Source organism: Labrus mixtus, chromosome 2 (genome assembly GCF_963584025.1).
Source record: "Labrus mixtus chromosome 2, fLabMix1.1, whole genome shotgun sequence".
Taxonomy (NCBI): domain Eukaryota; kingdom Metazoa; phylum Chordata; class Actinopteri; order Labriformes; family Labridae; genus Labrus; species Labrus mixtus.
In genome coordinates, this window is record NC_083613.1 from 3,896,901 (window position 1) to 3,913,231 (window position 16,331).

The 16,331-nt window shown below is 39.9% G+C and overlaps 1 protein-coding gene across 4 annotated transcripts in view; it reads left to right on the plus strand.

The window, feature by feature from the left end:
- The window catches only part of rptor (regulatory associated protein of MTOR, complex 1), a 176,147-nt gene that overhangs the window by 83,348 nt on the left and 76,468 nt on the right, over positions 1 to 16,331 (plus strand). For all 4 annotated transcript variants that reach the window (XM_061047764.1, XM_061047782.1, XM_061047773.1 and 1 more), the window contains exon 8: positions 5,841 to 5,900. In XM_061047764.1, the coding sequence (XP_060903747.1) occupies positions 5,841 to 5,900 (60 nt within the window). The remainder of the gene's footprint in view (positions 1 to 5,840; positions 5,901 to 16,331) is intronic.

The following is a 16,331-nucleotide window of genomic DNA, read 5'->3' on the forward strand; positions in this document are numbered from 1 at the left end:
TTATCATTTCCAGCCTTAGTGTTGTTAAAGAGCCAAATGTGGCTGTTGGTGCAGGCTATAAAAATTATATAGGAGGAAACTGTACAGTTAATGCCAGGCAGATTTAAAAGTAATTTTGCAACTGAGCCCTTTAGGGAGGAATCAGGCAGCAGGGATGAAGCTCTGTGGAATGTAAAGCAGGCTGAGCCAACTCCTCAGCAAGTGTCTGTTTCACTCTTTTCAAGAGTGCAACAATTCAACCAGCTCTGCACTTACCAACAGTGCAGAGTAGTGTGCTGCTGTTTCCTCAAGGTGTGAGCATCACATGGAACATTGAAGTATTTCAAACCATTGTAAATCTCAATGCAAATTATCAACCAGACTAAAAGCTTTACCATCATGAAACAAAGTTAAGTAAACTTAAGTAACGAAGGGGAATATGAAAAGCAAAAAAAAGAGAAAAATCTTGATGCCATGTGTCTTTTCCTGACCTTGAGATTTGCTTTATATGTCCGTGTTTTTGTGTTTTGCTTCTCAGTGTAGTTTGAAATAGAGACACTAAAAAGGTTTGACTTTCACCCAAATGAGGCAACTTAAAGAGCTGTTTTGCTAGTTTGGAAGAAACCATATTTAGGTCCCGAAGCACTGACAAGTGCGTAGGACCCTATTGTAACCCTTAGGATCAAATTATTGTTTCTGTCAGTTCAAACAAAAAAATGCATGAATACTCAGCAAAATTTGCACGGTCTGGCAAAAAATTTGATAATTTGGCATTTTTATGAACGAAGTTTGTAAAATGGTTCAATGGCGCCCCCTTTTGATTTTTTACGAATAGGTTTCTCTGAAACTTGTGGAACATGCTGAGACCTACAAAAAAGTCAGTGGAAGTCATTGTCTAATGTCAACAGGAAGTCCGCTGATGATTTTTTGAATGTCAAAAAACACCATATTTTCCCTGTTTAAAGGGTACCTGTTTGAAAGCATCTGCCCGAGAGCGTTTATCTGATCAATTCAAGTTTGGTGTCAAATGAAAGTAGACAAGTTGAAGAATAAAAGTTGTGCTCAAATCATGAGGTTTTGAAATAAGGCGTAGCTGTGGCGTGATGTCAAAGTTTGATGTCGTTTTTGGCATCGCGCCAATGCTTACTATGCAGTGTTCAATCATCACCAAAATATTCTTGCATGACAAGGAGCCCCCCCTGAACACATCCATGATTTAAAGTTTTTAATTAGTCACAGCGCCACCTGTTGACAACAGGAAGTTACTACTTCTGAGCACTATTTTATTTGCATTAGCCATTGCTACACAGTTGCTCATATCTCCCTCAAAATCGCTGTTGACAGTTCGAAGACCTTGGCCATACCACCTTTTGAAGCTCAAAGGCCTGCGCCAAAAGCTGTTCCCTTACCGAACCCAAAAGGAAGTCTGCCATAATTTTTTTAGTTTTGAAATAATGGCAAAATCTTGCGTTTAATCTAAGAATTGAGTGACCTACATGTATTTGACCACAGCCGATTTACTCTGTATGAAAAGTTCCTTTTTTTAACTCAATTGAATCTCTGCAGCCTTCTCAGGGAACAGGACACAAACTGTACGTTGAGAAACCTGTCCCATCTGATTGGTTAAGAGCCTCACCAGAGTGCAGTGGCTTTAGCACAGTTGTCAGAAACATCTCAAACACTTGGGTTGTTTATGTTGGAGCACTGTGTGGTTACAGCAGCTCAATGACTAAATGCAAATGCTTCTTTGTCATACTTTACAAGTGAATGTGACCATTAACAGCAACGACAACATGTTTTCATAAAGAAGCACCCATTTGTTGTGCCGTTGTCAATTTTAGGGAAAATATTATCATGTGGGTTAATATCAATCAATCAGTCAATCCAGTTAGATTTTGGTTCACAAAAAGGGCAGATCTAGACTGTACTTTAGCAATAAAATGTACAGAGACCCAACATTAATTCACCATGAGTAGAGTAACTATCATTTCCATCCATTCATCCATCTTTTGCTTATCGGGAGCTTGGTTGTGGTGGCAGCAGGCTATGCAAGTTGCCCCATACGTCCTTCTCCCTAGCAATGTTTTCCAGCTCCTCCTGGGGGATCCCAAGGCGTTCCCAGGCCAGAAGGGATATATAATCCCTCCAGTGAGCTCTGGGTCTACCCCTTGGTCTCCTCCCAGTTGGAACATGACTGGCAGACCTCCTGAGGGAGGCGACCAGGAGGCATCCTGATCAGGTGCCTGAAGCACCTCAGCTAGCTCCTTTCGATGTGAAGGAGCGGCTCTACTCCGAGCTCCCGTCGGATGTCTCTATGGCTTATCCTGGCCACCCTTCGGAGGAAACTCATCTAGGTTGCTTGTTCAGTCACTACCCACAGCTCATGACTATAGGTGAGGGTTTGAATGTAGATTGACTGGTAAACCGAGGGCTTTGCCTTCTGGCTCAGCTCCCTCTTTACCACGACAGTCCAAAGCAGTGCCCACAATACTGAAGCTGCACCTATCCGCGATCAAACCATCAATTCATGTTGGTAATATTTGGACTGTTTTGACTGGAAAGCTAATCGCTGAGACAGATCTAACTACTTACTGCAATAAATACATTTCTAAATATCTTAGAAATCATCTGTTCCAAGTAGTCCAAATGTATATTGACTTAAAATGCCTCAAATAAGTGATGGCCAGCCAGATCTTTGTTTTTATCTGTGCAGTCCTTCTTGGAAGTTTTCATTCAAAATACCTCTTGTGCGGTATTAGATCTAGTGAGTGATTTTGAGATGAGACCAGAGTGCTGACAGAGCTAAGAGGTTATTGCACAGACTTTGGGTAAATCTCTCTCTACTGACCTTTCCTCTACTTCAAAACAGCCAGTGTCAGAGTAGTGAATAATATTGGTTAAGATTGCAGTTTTTGATCCATATTTGCTCTGTAGCATGGAGGCTCACTTTTTACATTTTGGTCTATGGATTGAAATATGCACACATCTTTTTATCTCCGTTTGATTCCTAACTTGAGTTGGTCAAAGGGATGAATTTTTGCATCTAGTTGCTTCTCTTCACTGACTGACACCCATATTTAAAGTCTTTCTGATCTTGATACAGCTGTATCATATAAAGAAACCTGTTTCCCTCGTAATACTTTAACCTTTTGTCTCACTGCTAAGAAGATTAGCAGTGTGGGGAATTTATGGTTTTGGTATTTAAAAATGTAAACCAAGCCAGGAAAAAAAGATTCATTATTAATGTTCATAAAAAGATGAATTGTTCAAGTTCATATACTGAAATCTTACGCACTTACAAAAATACTGCATTAGTAAGAGTGCCTGATCAGAATGTCATTGTCTTTATGATCATTTAAGAGCACAATAACGGCTTTTCTAAGACCTGTTGTGGATAAAAATGTCTAGATACTGTTGTGATCAAATGTTGCCAAATGCTTCTCTCTCCTCTACTATCCTCCACGCCTGAGGGATTGTACATCTCCCTGCACAGAGGTTTGAGTGGAAACACGCAGTCCCTGATGCAACCTCCTGCCTGGTCTGTGCTCTGTTTACTTTGGCCTGTTTGTCTGTTTCTGCCAGACTCCATTTTTAGTTAATCATCTCTGTTATGTCTTGGGATTCACCATATCCATATTGCAGCAACTCAGACAAAAACATAATCAAAATGTTTAATCTGTGGTCCAAATGATGTTCACAAGTAAATGCAAAAAAAAAAACTTTTGGTTTGCAACTAATCAGTGCACGAAGGGGCCGGCATTGAAGAAGTTGCTGAAGACTTTTCGAACGAGCTGTCTTGGTTCCATCCTTCCTCTTTTGTTAGGACCCACTCAGGACCTGTGCTTTTCTTTAAAGAGACAGTAAGTCACGCTGGTGTCATGTGGGATCTCATTATTCTCCAGCATCTGGGGGAACCTTTGAATATGCCATGACATACGTCACAGTCAGGCTGGATCAGTCCGGGGATGCAAAATCCCAATCCATGCATGACTTCTATCCTTTTGGAACATTAAATTGCTTCCAGGCATCGCGGCTGCGTTGGCTGTTAATGTAGAAAACATAATCAGCATCACCAAATCTGACTGAGTGTTGAAGCTGTGGCAGAAGAAGTGTCAACTTTAAATCTTAAAGTTTCCCTTACCAGCAGATGAAAATGGGGTCAAATGATAATATTCTTGAGTTATTTCTAAATGGTATCACTGGTTGTAATATACTATTCTATATAGTATTATTAATTCATATGCATGTTCTGCCTGTTGTCTTTTACTGCTGCAGCACTTGAATTTCCCCACTGGGGATCAATTAAGGATTATCTCATGACTTCTTCTGGTAAAGGACTCCCACAATGCCAACATTTTCTTTCACATTCGACCATGAAATCTTTGTCCAACAAGTGACTTCCTCTGCCAATTTAGAAACCTCAGTAGTTACCGTAAAATTCGGTGTATAAGACGCACTTTTAATACCTATTTTTTCGTCTTAAAAGTCGGCTGCGTCTTATACACCGGTGCGACCAATATACCAGTCTAAAATCACAGCCCCTATCACTGCGACCTGACGTGATTAAAAACCCATCCCCATTCATTGTGTATTGAAAGCTGAGTGCACGCTGTGCTGGGAAAGACGGCGACACAGACCAGTCTGGCTGCGCAACTTTTTCCACATCTTTTCTTCCTCACGAGGTCATAATCATACATTTACAGAAACAGTGGTATATTGTTCCATAAGTAAACCTTGTGGAGTTCTCTTTTGATTTAAAGAGTCCTATATTAAAGTTAAAGAGTGACCAGCGGAGTCGGGCAGCGCGACTTCCAAGCTAGCAGGTCTGTGCCTCACAACTTTCCCTGCAGGCTGAGAGCTCAACTACCGTACTGTAGCTAGTAGGAGTGCAAACTCCCGAAAGAGAAAACAGACAGAACTAAAAGAACAACACAGCTGCACAGAAACTGCACGTTGTAGACATCTCTGAACACAATATAAATCGTAATGCAGTAAGCAGTTTCTTTTTTCTCTCTAAGAGACCTTCAAAACAGGGTGCGTCTTATATTCTGGATTTTACGGTAGGTGTTCTAGAGGCCTTCATTGAATTGGTTTACCACAGCGTAGAAACATCGGCTGCTGACATCAGTTCATGCTACAGTCTTTGCCGATGTCTCTCAGCAGGGCCCGATATCGTCGGATACCGATGTTAAAGGGATGCATCGGTGCATCCTTACAGATAACTGCAGCTTTACACGTATTATTGTTTAGTTGGGAAGTTTTGAACAACAACAAACAGATGATCAGTTCAAGATAGTTAAGTTTAAAAAGGCAGTAGATTTGTATTATACATTACATATCATAATATCATGTGGGTTTTTTTTTAACTAGATCTCCCTGCTGTTTATTTGTATCCGATGTTTGTGTATGTGTATACACAAACACACACACATAGCTGCCACTCTGCTCAAGGTGAGTGATGACATGCAGTGAGCTCCAGTGAAGAGCTGTTAGTCTTTGGAGACTCTGAACACCAACCTGCTGTGACTTACAGCTGGCCGACCTGTCAGGGCTCGCCACACACTGTAAACAATAACCACCATGCCAGACGTTTATGAAATACTGTAAGACTGTGTTTACCCTGGCCTGCCCACTCCCCTCTGACTGTAACCCAGCCAAAATACACTTATCAAAGTGCCCAGAGGTTGTAACATTTAAAGTTCTCATTTTTCATTTGAGTGTTTTATCTGTTGATTGTCTCTTGTAGGTCGTAAAAACTGTGCTGTAGAGGCCAAACTCTTTTATTGCCTTGTCTCATCGGTGGGTTTTTTTTGTGCTTTCCAGCTCTTCTCAGCAGCTTTTTCTGTCTGTTTTTTTTCCAGGTTTTGTATGCAGAAGAGTGCGAAGTTGGTGCCAGGAGTGACGTTAGACCTCATCGAGAAGTAAGTGGCACTTCACCAATATCCTAAAAACACAAGAAAGAAATCTCAGTCACAACTCTCTTCCTCTCACTGTCTCTTCCTCTCAGGTGTGTGCAGGCTAGAGCCATCATTATCCTGTTTTTCTGGTGTCTGTCTCTTACAGTCTATCTCCGTCTCTCTTCTGCTCTCCACTCCTTGTTGTCAGCCCTCCCTCTGTTGTTTTTCCATCCTGCGGGTATAATTCTCAGCCTTTGCTTTCCCCCTTACAGTCATTGCAGCACTAGTTTGGCGGATTTAAGGCTTCACATTTCTTCAATAAACCTCCAGGTGCCAAGCAACGGAGCAGGGAACATCTCTTGCTCTTAGGCACACAATCTCAGCTCTCAATATGGCTGTCATATCCAAAGTTTTAATAGTTTTACTGAACCATTGGGGGTGGCTTTGTGAGGGAGAGTTAAATGACACCCATAAACTAAGAAGTAGTAAGTAACTTTAAAAAGACTGTCACATCTGAGCAGAAATAAGCAAATCTAGTTTGAAAGCACCTCTAGGTGCTAAAGTGTCTCAGCAGCAGTAAATAATATTTGCAAAGGTAAATAATTGTTTTCTTCATGTGCTCAAACCATAATTCTGTATTTTGAGTGAATAGTTTATGGCAGAGTGTTGTTTTTTTGTTCTGAGACAATATTTGTTGACCTGCTCTTTTCTGTCCACTGTCCTCTCAAGAGCTTGTTTTAGTGTGTTTGTTTACATGTGTGTGTGTGTGTGTGTGTGTGTGTGTGTGTGTGTGTGTGTGTGTGTGTGTGTGTGTACGATTGTTTAGACCAAACAATTATATAGCAGGAGCTGTCATACAATCACGCACTTTACTTTCCTGTCCCAACTCAATGTTTTACTTGCTCTACTTTGAAGAGAGTACCTCGAGTCCCTCACCTCAGTCAGCTAAGCAAAATGAGTTTGGGTAGTGCTGTGAATCAGCTGCTTTCTTTATGCATGACCTTCAGCTGTCTCATTCTATTTTGTTTGTTTTCCATGTTCATTCCCCACATGTTGAAGGTCACATGTGAATTACTTATAAAGGAACATTTTACAATGATGTGTAACTTATGACTTGACTAGTGCGTTTAGGTGACTACTGTATGTCTGCAGAGAATCCGCCCTCAAAGAGAACAGGTAACATGGCCGTCCCCTCTTCTCCACCTCCCCATGTTTCTCACACTCCTTTTTAATTGCCAGTTCATGGTGGGATATTCATGCCCCTGTAGCATCTTAACTTCAATTTAAATGTCACATAGGTGTAATGGGGGACCATCGCATCCCTACTCTGCACTGCCATCAGGCGTAGTAAAGGCCAGCAGGCAAAACAGACCTGAGGAAGAGAATCATTTACAGAAGATGTATCCAAGTATTATTTACTTGATGTTTTTTTTTATTTTTTTTTTTATCAAAGTAGCACATCCAGCAGCAGTACAGCAGCTTTCAACAGCAATTCCCGCTTCCTCATGTAACGGCCTTTGAGGTAACATCCGGTGTTTCCGCGGCAACGATAAACATTTGGTCTATTATGGTGACCGCCTTGACAAGACACTTCCCGTTACAACTATAAAATTAAGAAATTATCTGGCTTTGATGACTGTTGGAAATATTTGAGTTAATGTAAGTACTCAACAAAATATATATATACTGTATAACATGAATATAGTACATTTTTTATGAATTTAGACATTTTAATGTAAACATTGTCATATCTACAAATCTACATATTGAACATTTAAGGTATGATATAACTCACACTTTCTGTTGTTCAGTGCATTATAAGACGTTAGAACTTATAAGATATAAGAAGACTTATAAGAAGACATGTATCTTTTCATTTCCTCCTCTTAACAAGCCAGAATCCTTTCAATTGGTCAGGTCAGTAAAGCCCCGTTCCAGGGATCCGAACCATCCAATTTTTTGGTACCCTTCTGTTGGGGTAAGGTCGGACCCTAAACGGTCCCTTTTGCTTACTGTGTCCCGTTCTTCTTTCCGTTGAACTTAATTAATATCGGGCTACACTGTGTTGGGCTGCTATGATGTCACACTATTTCGTGATGTGACTATCTCCACCTGGCTTACACTGCGTTTAACAAATAAGGGTACAGTTGGCTGTGGAAACGCAAGCAAGTTCAGGGTTTAACGTACAAACTGTACCAGACTTTATTGAACAAAACTGGACCGCTTGGTTGAAACAGGGCTTAAGTGGATCATGTTTCCTGTGTTTCTACACGATCAATAGGAATATGATTAATTTACCTCACTGTATCTTCGTCTTCTTGTGCCATTTCATTATCTTCAGCACTTCATCTTTTTTATTTTCTTTCATTTTTTCTTTGATCTTCCTTATTTTTCCAGCCAGTTCCGCCGTTACCTTCTCCTTCTCTCTGTCAAGCACCACTTCTCTCCAGTGGATTAGTATTTTTATGGATATGCCCTATAGTCCTGCACATATAGCTGCTGCCCAGTGAATCCCAATTCACGATAGGAATCTACTTGAGCAATGACACGCACCTTTGAAGAAATAAGCCCTTTTTTTTATTTGTCTTTCACTTTAATATTACTTTCTGTCTTTCAACCACGCCAACATCACTTAGCGGGTTTGACAACGTTGATGCTTTGCAGTCACTCGCAGGCTCCCATGTCCTCTTCATCTTTTATATTACTTGCCCACCAGATGAAAAACAAACTTCTGTGGACTGTTGGAAAAAAAGTTAGTCATGACCCTCTCGCTGTATGCAGAGTTTCAGCACCCACAGACTGCCACTAGTTGACCTTTTCAGTGATGTCATTCTTCACTTTGACACAAGTTTACAGGAACATTTAAGAGGGGTTGATTATTAAAGGGCATGGAGTCACTCTGTGTAGTCATAGGAGTGACATAAAAAGAATACATATGTAAATGTATCGCATGTTTTATAGAAACACATGCAGAATAAATTAAAGAACTCAGAAGTGAATACAAATGAAAGAAATATAGAGATAACAACAACAAAAAATATTGACCATTGCATTTATCTTCAATCTCATTGTTTTGATTTCTTTATTTTTATATATATATCATTCAGAAATGTGTTTTTTTTTCTCTTTGTTGGTGATATTACATTTTTTAAATGTATGTAATTAGATTAATCTATTTTTATACCTGTACTTTTTTCATTCGTTCCCACTTTGCATTTACAAACCCTTTAAGGATCTTCATGCCAAGGCATTTCATATCATTATATGTAAATTAAGAAATAATAACAGAGAGAAATTATGTATTTGTAAGCCTGAAATAAATAAATCTAGATATTCAAAATTATGTTAAGAAATGTGTGCATAAATAGATGAACATAAGTGTGAAAAAACATGAAACTGTTTGTAGTTTTACATTTTATTTAGTTAAATAGTGTATAAATATCATCCACAAAAAAATGTCCACATTTATTTTATCACTGTTTGTAACATGTCATCTTTTTATGGCGCTTGTATGACTCTGTCTTGATTGCAGTTACATCTAATAAAACAATTCTGTCAAAGACATACGACCAATTATAATAATTCAATGCTGCTGTCACTGACGTTGATATTCCTAGCTGAAGTGAAGTCCCTTCTTAAGTAACCCAACCTAACTTTATATTAGGTTTGATTACTACCTAACAGAAGAAGAGCCACGGAAGAGAAAACAGTTTCAAATGTACAGACAAGGATTCTGATTATACAGCAGCAGCAAAGTGCTGACCTTTGTTTGCTCCCCTGAAAATGAATTTGAGTTGATATTGATTCTAAATTTAAAAAAATGTAAACGAAAAAATATCAGATTCATGAGATACATGACCTTGAAGTGACCTTGGAGCATGGATATAGTCAAGGTGGAATTAAGTATGTCCAAGTATGTCCTAAAAAATAAGATTATTCATCTTCAAAGCACATAGTCAAATAGTCTCAAGTAAAAAAGCAACAAAGAAAATATTTTCTCTTCACTGACTTGTGCTGAGAGGAAAAGGCTTTCTTACTTGTTCTTGATGTTTCAGCAGTCCTGGACAGGACTCGAGACAGGCTTTTTGTTTTTTTAATCAGTTGGGGTTGTTGGGATCCCTGATGCTTAAGTTGCGGTTTTTGCTCATTGCATGTCCAACATGCTGTTCAGAGGGCTTTAAAAGTTGACTCAGCTGTTGTCCCTCAGTCTTAAATAATGGATGGTCCCAGAGCTCATGAAACAAAAATGGAACTAAACCCCTTTTTGCCGTGTCACTTTCTGTTCTTTCAAGCTGGGCAAGCATTCTGTCCGAAATCAAGTACTAAAAAATCAAACTCTTCTTAAGGGATGAGACGTTATCTTAACAACTCTCTGATGAAAAAAGACGTATTATTATAAGTGTGTCGGGGAGATGAGGCTCACATTGAGCAGAGAGAAACATGAACCATGTTTGATACATAAACTGGAGACATGCAACTGGTATCCCATCACAGGTCATAGAGTGACATTGATTAGTAACACTTTTTTTTAAGACTTCCCCTCACTGTTTTGAAGAGTGTGATGAGAGACAAGATCTTAAAAATCATCACAGAAACCGCTATAAAACAACATCAATGATGAATGGCTAAAAGATACCTCAGAGCACTCGTTTTTTGAAGTTCCGACCTCTTGTGGGATTAATTGCTTCTGTGCCTTTTAAAAATAGTGATGAAATGTGATATTGCTTTTCATTGGAAAAGTCTTGCAACAGGACTTGTAACATGGTTCCTCTTGGTGAATCTCCTGTGTTGGGTAATTCACTCATTAAGGGTGCAAGTCTGCAGGATATATCACTCTTTATATATTCTACTGCATGGGCACTTAAACTTGTTCTTAGGTGTTTAGGGTCAGTTGTTTTGTGGACTTCAGTTTTTTCCTGTGCATATACTTTTACCTTTCTCCATGCACCGTGACAGTGATCGTGTTTCTCTGCTTTTGCTCATAATGGCACAAAGAAAAAGTTAGCAACTAGCTGGTTATTGAAGTGGAACATTTCGTAGAGCCAGTTGTCCATACAGGACTAAACAAAAGCTTCTTGTAACAATTTATACAAATCAACCACCTACTAATCTCCCATTTTGACATGCTAAATTAACTGAAGCTGCTGAAGCACAACTACAGTAGGGACGACGAGCTGAGTTTGTGGTATCCCAGCAACAGCATCATTCAAAGTTGCTCTTCTTTTGGAGGCCTCAGCAGAGAGAGCACGGCAGCCTGTTATTGTTCAGCCTCTGAATTGAGTTCATGGCGATTGGTCTCAGTAATCAGAGCATCGTTGTTCCTTCATCATCACTTTGCTTTTGTCCAAATTTCACACGTGGGCAGGAGCGTGCAGGCTATCAGGCATTACACTCACCGTCCATTCGTTTGGCATGTATTCACACCTTTAAATGTCACACACGGTTGGAGAGCACGCAGAGAACACTCATCGGCCTCGAAATATTACAACCATTTGTTGTAAAATGTATTCAACATAATGTCAGCCTTGAGTTGCTGTGTGCTTTTTGATTTGTTTATTTATTTGATCATTACTCTGTCTGTCCTCCATCTGTGCACCCTTCTGTCTCCACTTCCCACATACATCCAACTCACATTCTGGCTGTGTCCAATCACAAAAGCCTTTTAGAATCGAGAGTCACGACGCAGTGCGCATGTGGATTTTTACCTTCTGATTACTCGATTTACTCTCAACTACAATGTCTCTCTCCTGTCTCTTTTTCACACTCGGTCTCTTTAAGTGCTCATGACACATGTGTCGTGGGTTGATCTCTTTTCCACAGCCTCCCTCTCTCACACTCAGTCGTCCGTCCCCCCCCCCCGGGTGGGCAGGTCTGACCCGCCCCCTTGTGTCTACCACAGACTGAATCCTGACTGTGCTCAGCTCAGCAGGGGTCTCTAGAGTTACACTGTATTATTGAAGGAATCGTATCACTGTGAAGGCATGTCAGCATTAATAATACCAAGGAGATATGTTATTGATCCTGCAGGGAAATACGTTATGCCCTCTTTCCACAGAGCTGTCAGAGAGAAGGGAACGCTTTACAGCAGCAACACTGCAGCTGCTAGAGATGGAGCTGTTTGCTTTAGGATAGGAGCAAAACACTGTATAACCTTTCATCATGTAACTTGTCTAGTATGCTGTTTTTGTTGGTGAAAAATAGCTTTACATCTCACAGAATATATACACAAGTGTATAGAAAACAGAGATTCTCCCACAGGGAATGAAGTCATATGTTCCTGCTGGCCTCTTACAGACTACAGCGATGTTCAGTGTTATGCATGTTGCTTACATACTTAGCTATGATTGGAGCATTTTTTTATTTTTTTTTTACCGTATCTTCTGTAATGAGAAGGTTGCAACCTCCAGTGTTAAATTGTGAGAAAAAAAAAAAAAAGCAAACATGAAAGTGTTAAAAAACCGCAGTCCCTCAAGCGTCCACTTGAGGATGGACCCGGTTTATTATCTTTATTGGTCAATCTTATGTGAATTTTTGACATCCCAAAAAAAACACAAAATTTTAAATCAATCAATCAATTTTTATTTGTATAGCGTCAACTCATAACAAGTGTTATCTCGAGACACTTTACAAAAAGCAGGTAAAATACCTTACTCTTTGTCTTTTAACATTACAAAAAGCAGGTAAAAGACCTTACTCATTGTTATGTTACAAAAAGCAGGTAAAAGACCTTACTTATTGTTATGTTACAAAGACCCGGCCTATCCATCATGAGCACTTTAGCAAAGCAGCAAAAGTTACAGTGGTAAGAAAAAACTGCCTTATTAAAAGGAGAAATCTTGGGCTGGATCCCCGACTCATGAAGAAACAGTCTTCACAGGCCTAGACTGCGCAGAGCTTGGAAGGGGATAGGGGGAGAGATGGGATAAAATGCAGGAAGAGGGATAGGGAGCAAAGGGGTGGGGGGGTGTTAAAGGTCACAAATTATGCAAAATACACTTTACCATGTTTTTCTTACACTAACATGTGTCCCTAGCCTGTCCAGGGGATCAAATACAGGATCAGAGTTGATTTTTAACAAGAAACTTCACAGACGTGTTTTGTGGAACTTTGAGACTTACTGTATTTAGATACAGCCCTCCACCAAGTTTAAAAATAAAATAAATATCACAATAATGATGATTTACCATGAGTGAACCCTTTAAGTGATTAGTAAGGTGTGTCATGACTATTCATGAACATAATGCTTAGTACACTTTTGTGTCTATCTTGCCATAATATCATTTTGTCATGTCCAATAATTGACCCTAACTGAAAGTTATAGCTGTAGTCAAAACTTTTATTTTATAACGGGCCCCGGAGTAATTTTTTATATCAAAGTGGGCCGCAGCAGTTTTAAGTTTGGGAACGGCTGTGTTAGATAAAAGTAGGATAAGAACTTCAGCAAAGAGATAAGAGTCACCGGGGTCGCTAACAATGATGAAAACTGAAAGTTACTCAGGAGCATTAGAAATACTAAAAGGTTTAAAGTGCAACCCAATAATGAGTCGGACAAGAAATGGCAACACATTTCAAGTAGTTTTGATCGATATGACAAGCCTGAACACGTCTGATGACATTTTTCCTGTCTGTTCAACAATTCATTCATCTATCAGTCCATCAGTTCACTAAATCAATACTCTTTTCCCTCCTCAAATATATTACACTGGATACTGAGCGAGGATATGAAGTGCTGAGTGTTCATCCTGAGTGCTGACTTGCTGAACACCTTTGGCAAGCTTTCAAAGTGCTCTGGAGCTGGCCGACCCTCATGGTTATACACAAGGCTTGTATCTGCCAGGAGCTTCACAGTTACTATTATTTGTCACTTAGAGGTGGAAATGGGAGGTGGGGGGGTTAGGGAAGGTTCACATATTCTCTGTGTAATGTGTAGTTATATGTAATTTGTTTGGCAGCTTATCGGCTTGATATGCCAGCGTTCAGTCTGAGGTGTTGATTCAGTTGATCTTAAGATACGGGGGAGAAAATCGGACCGTAGTAGTGGAACCGTGATTGGAATCTATGGGTGATTGTTAATAGTTGCCTATAACAATTGTGATCTTTAAAAATAGAGTTAACAGAGTTCATCAAACACCCTTGATTTGGTGTGATATTTATAGAGTTTATAAAAAATTATGTTTTTATATTTATTTTTCATGTTCCTCCACATCTGTTTGACTCAAACAGGATAATGGCTAAAATAATTCGGGCTCAAATTGTTATAAACACCACACAGCTACAACTAAGAGTCATTAGTTCAATAGAATATGATTTTATAATAGAAAAAACAAAACAAGAATCATTTATTCACTTGTTTCTATTTCTTTTACTGCTCTTACCTTCTTATTGCTGTTCTCTTTTTATTTACTTTGAGCTCTTTTAGTTTCTTAAATCTTTTTAAATCTTTGCTCCTCTTGGTCTCAGCTCGTGTTGTTGGGTTCTTGTGTTTCCTGGGTTCTTGTGATGGTTCTTGTGATGGTCGGGTTATATATGTCTGTTGGGTATCGTGCACTATGGGTTCATTTCTGTTGAATTGTATTTAATTATTTTTAGTATTTTGCATTTGTTTGTTCTTACTGTTGTTTATGTTCTTCTGTGTTTGGTTTAGTTTGTTCTTGTTTTTGCTGTTTGTCAAAGCACTTTGTAAACCTGTGTTTTTAAAAAGTGCTATATAAATAAAGTTATTATTATTATTATGTGGACCTAAAAAAACTAACTTTTTTGCTTTCAATGCTCTATGACTGCTTCCCTATCCATAGAGAAGCTCAAACCTGCACTTTTCCCAGTACAGGAAGCGCTCCTTTCTACATTTTATGATGTAATTATAGTCACAGTTTGCTCTTTGTTTGTTTAATATGCGGATAACTGCAACTTACTGTAACTTGTCAGGAGCCTTCTTCAGGAACAGCGCTGTAATGAAGCTCTGCTGTCATCATATTATTTCAACAATGCCATAATAGAGGTGTCCCAGTCTGTGAATTAACTTTGCGTTCTGTCATGGAGGAAGCAATGTGTGTAAACAAACAACAGGAGCTCCACATACACACACACACACACACACACACACACACACACACACACACACACACACACACACACACACACACACACACACACACACACACACACACAGCACTGTACTCTCCAGCTGGCTCCACTGACCCTGCGACGCCCCTGTAACGCTTCTGTTACGACCTTGTAGTGGCAGTCTTTATAGGGCTTATGTTTGCTGTCACTTGTTGATCTGTACACGAACATGGCTGGAAAGGGAAAGCCAGGGCCAATCCTGGGGGGGCAGTAGCTTAGTCTGTACGGTCTTGGGTCGGACCCTGGTTCAAGTCCCCATGCGGACCAAAATATGGAAATTGGTCTGGTAGCTGGAGAGGTGCTAGGTCACTTCTCGACTACTGCCGAGGTGCCCTGAAGCAAGGCACCTGAACCCCCAACAGCTCTGGTGCGCTCCCTGTGTAGCAGTGTGTAGCAGCCCCACATCTCACCACTAATGAATGTCCACAGGTCCTGTTTGTGCATGTGTGTGATTCAACCTTATGTGTACATGGACTTGAAATTGAAAATGTTCTTGAGCTTGTAAAGTGCTTTTCTAGTCTTCTGACTGCTAAAAAGTGCTTTTACATCGCAGGTCACACACTGATGGCAGAGGCTGCTATGTAACTTACAAGCAACTTGGGGTTAAGTGTAAAGTTCCCCAAAAGACACATCGGATATGTGGCTGCATCTGGGGATCAAAACCCCGGTTCTACAGAGCAACAGCCGCCATGTGACAAGCAGAGTGTAAACTAGAACTTCCCTCAGGGAATCATAAAGTATGTCAAGTAGAAATGATTTTGATGACATGATTTGTGTTCTGTGAAGTGACGCTGGATAATGAAGATATCCTCAGTGTGTTGAACTTGCTTTATAGTACGTGCCTCAGGTTGTTCCTCCTCCCAGACAGAGATCAATTACCTTTTCTTCCTACAAAAATGTTGCAGTCTCTGTCATATACACAGACGTTCCTATCTGTTTGTAATATGACAGCAGAAATGTGCAGGCTTGTAAAAGTGCTTAAAGTGGTTTTCTGTCACTTGTCCTCACTTTTCCCCCTCACTTTTTATTTATTAAAGGCATATTCTTCTCTTTAACTTTTCTCAGACACAATGACTCATATTCTAACTCTTTTACTGTATATCTATGAGCCAGATACTTTTTTCTTCATCACCTCCTGTCCTCCCTCTCTGCTTTACATAGTGTTCATTAGAAGGCAGGCGCCTCTGTGTGGTAAAGCTCATTTCCTCAGTTTAGCTACAGTGATTACTGTCACGGCGTTCTGGGGACTGTCTGAAAGAGATTTCCCTGATCTCATTTCCACGGCGCTCACACTGCTCAGCATGGAATAACTTAACATCATTTTTAGTGCCA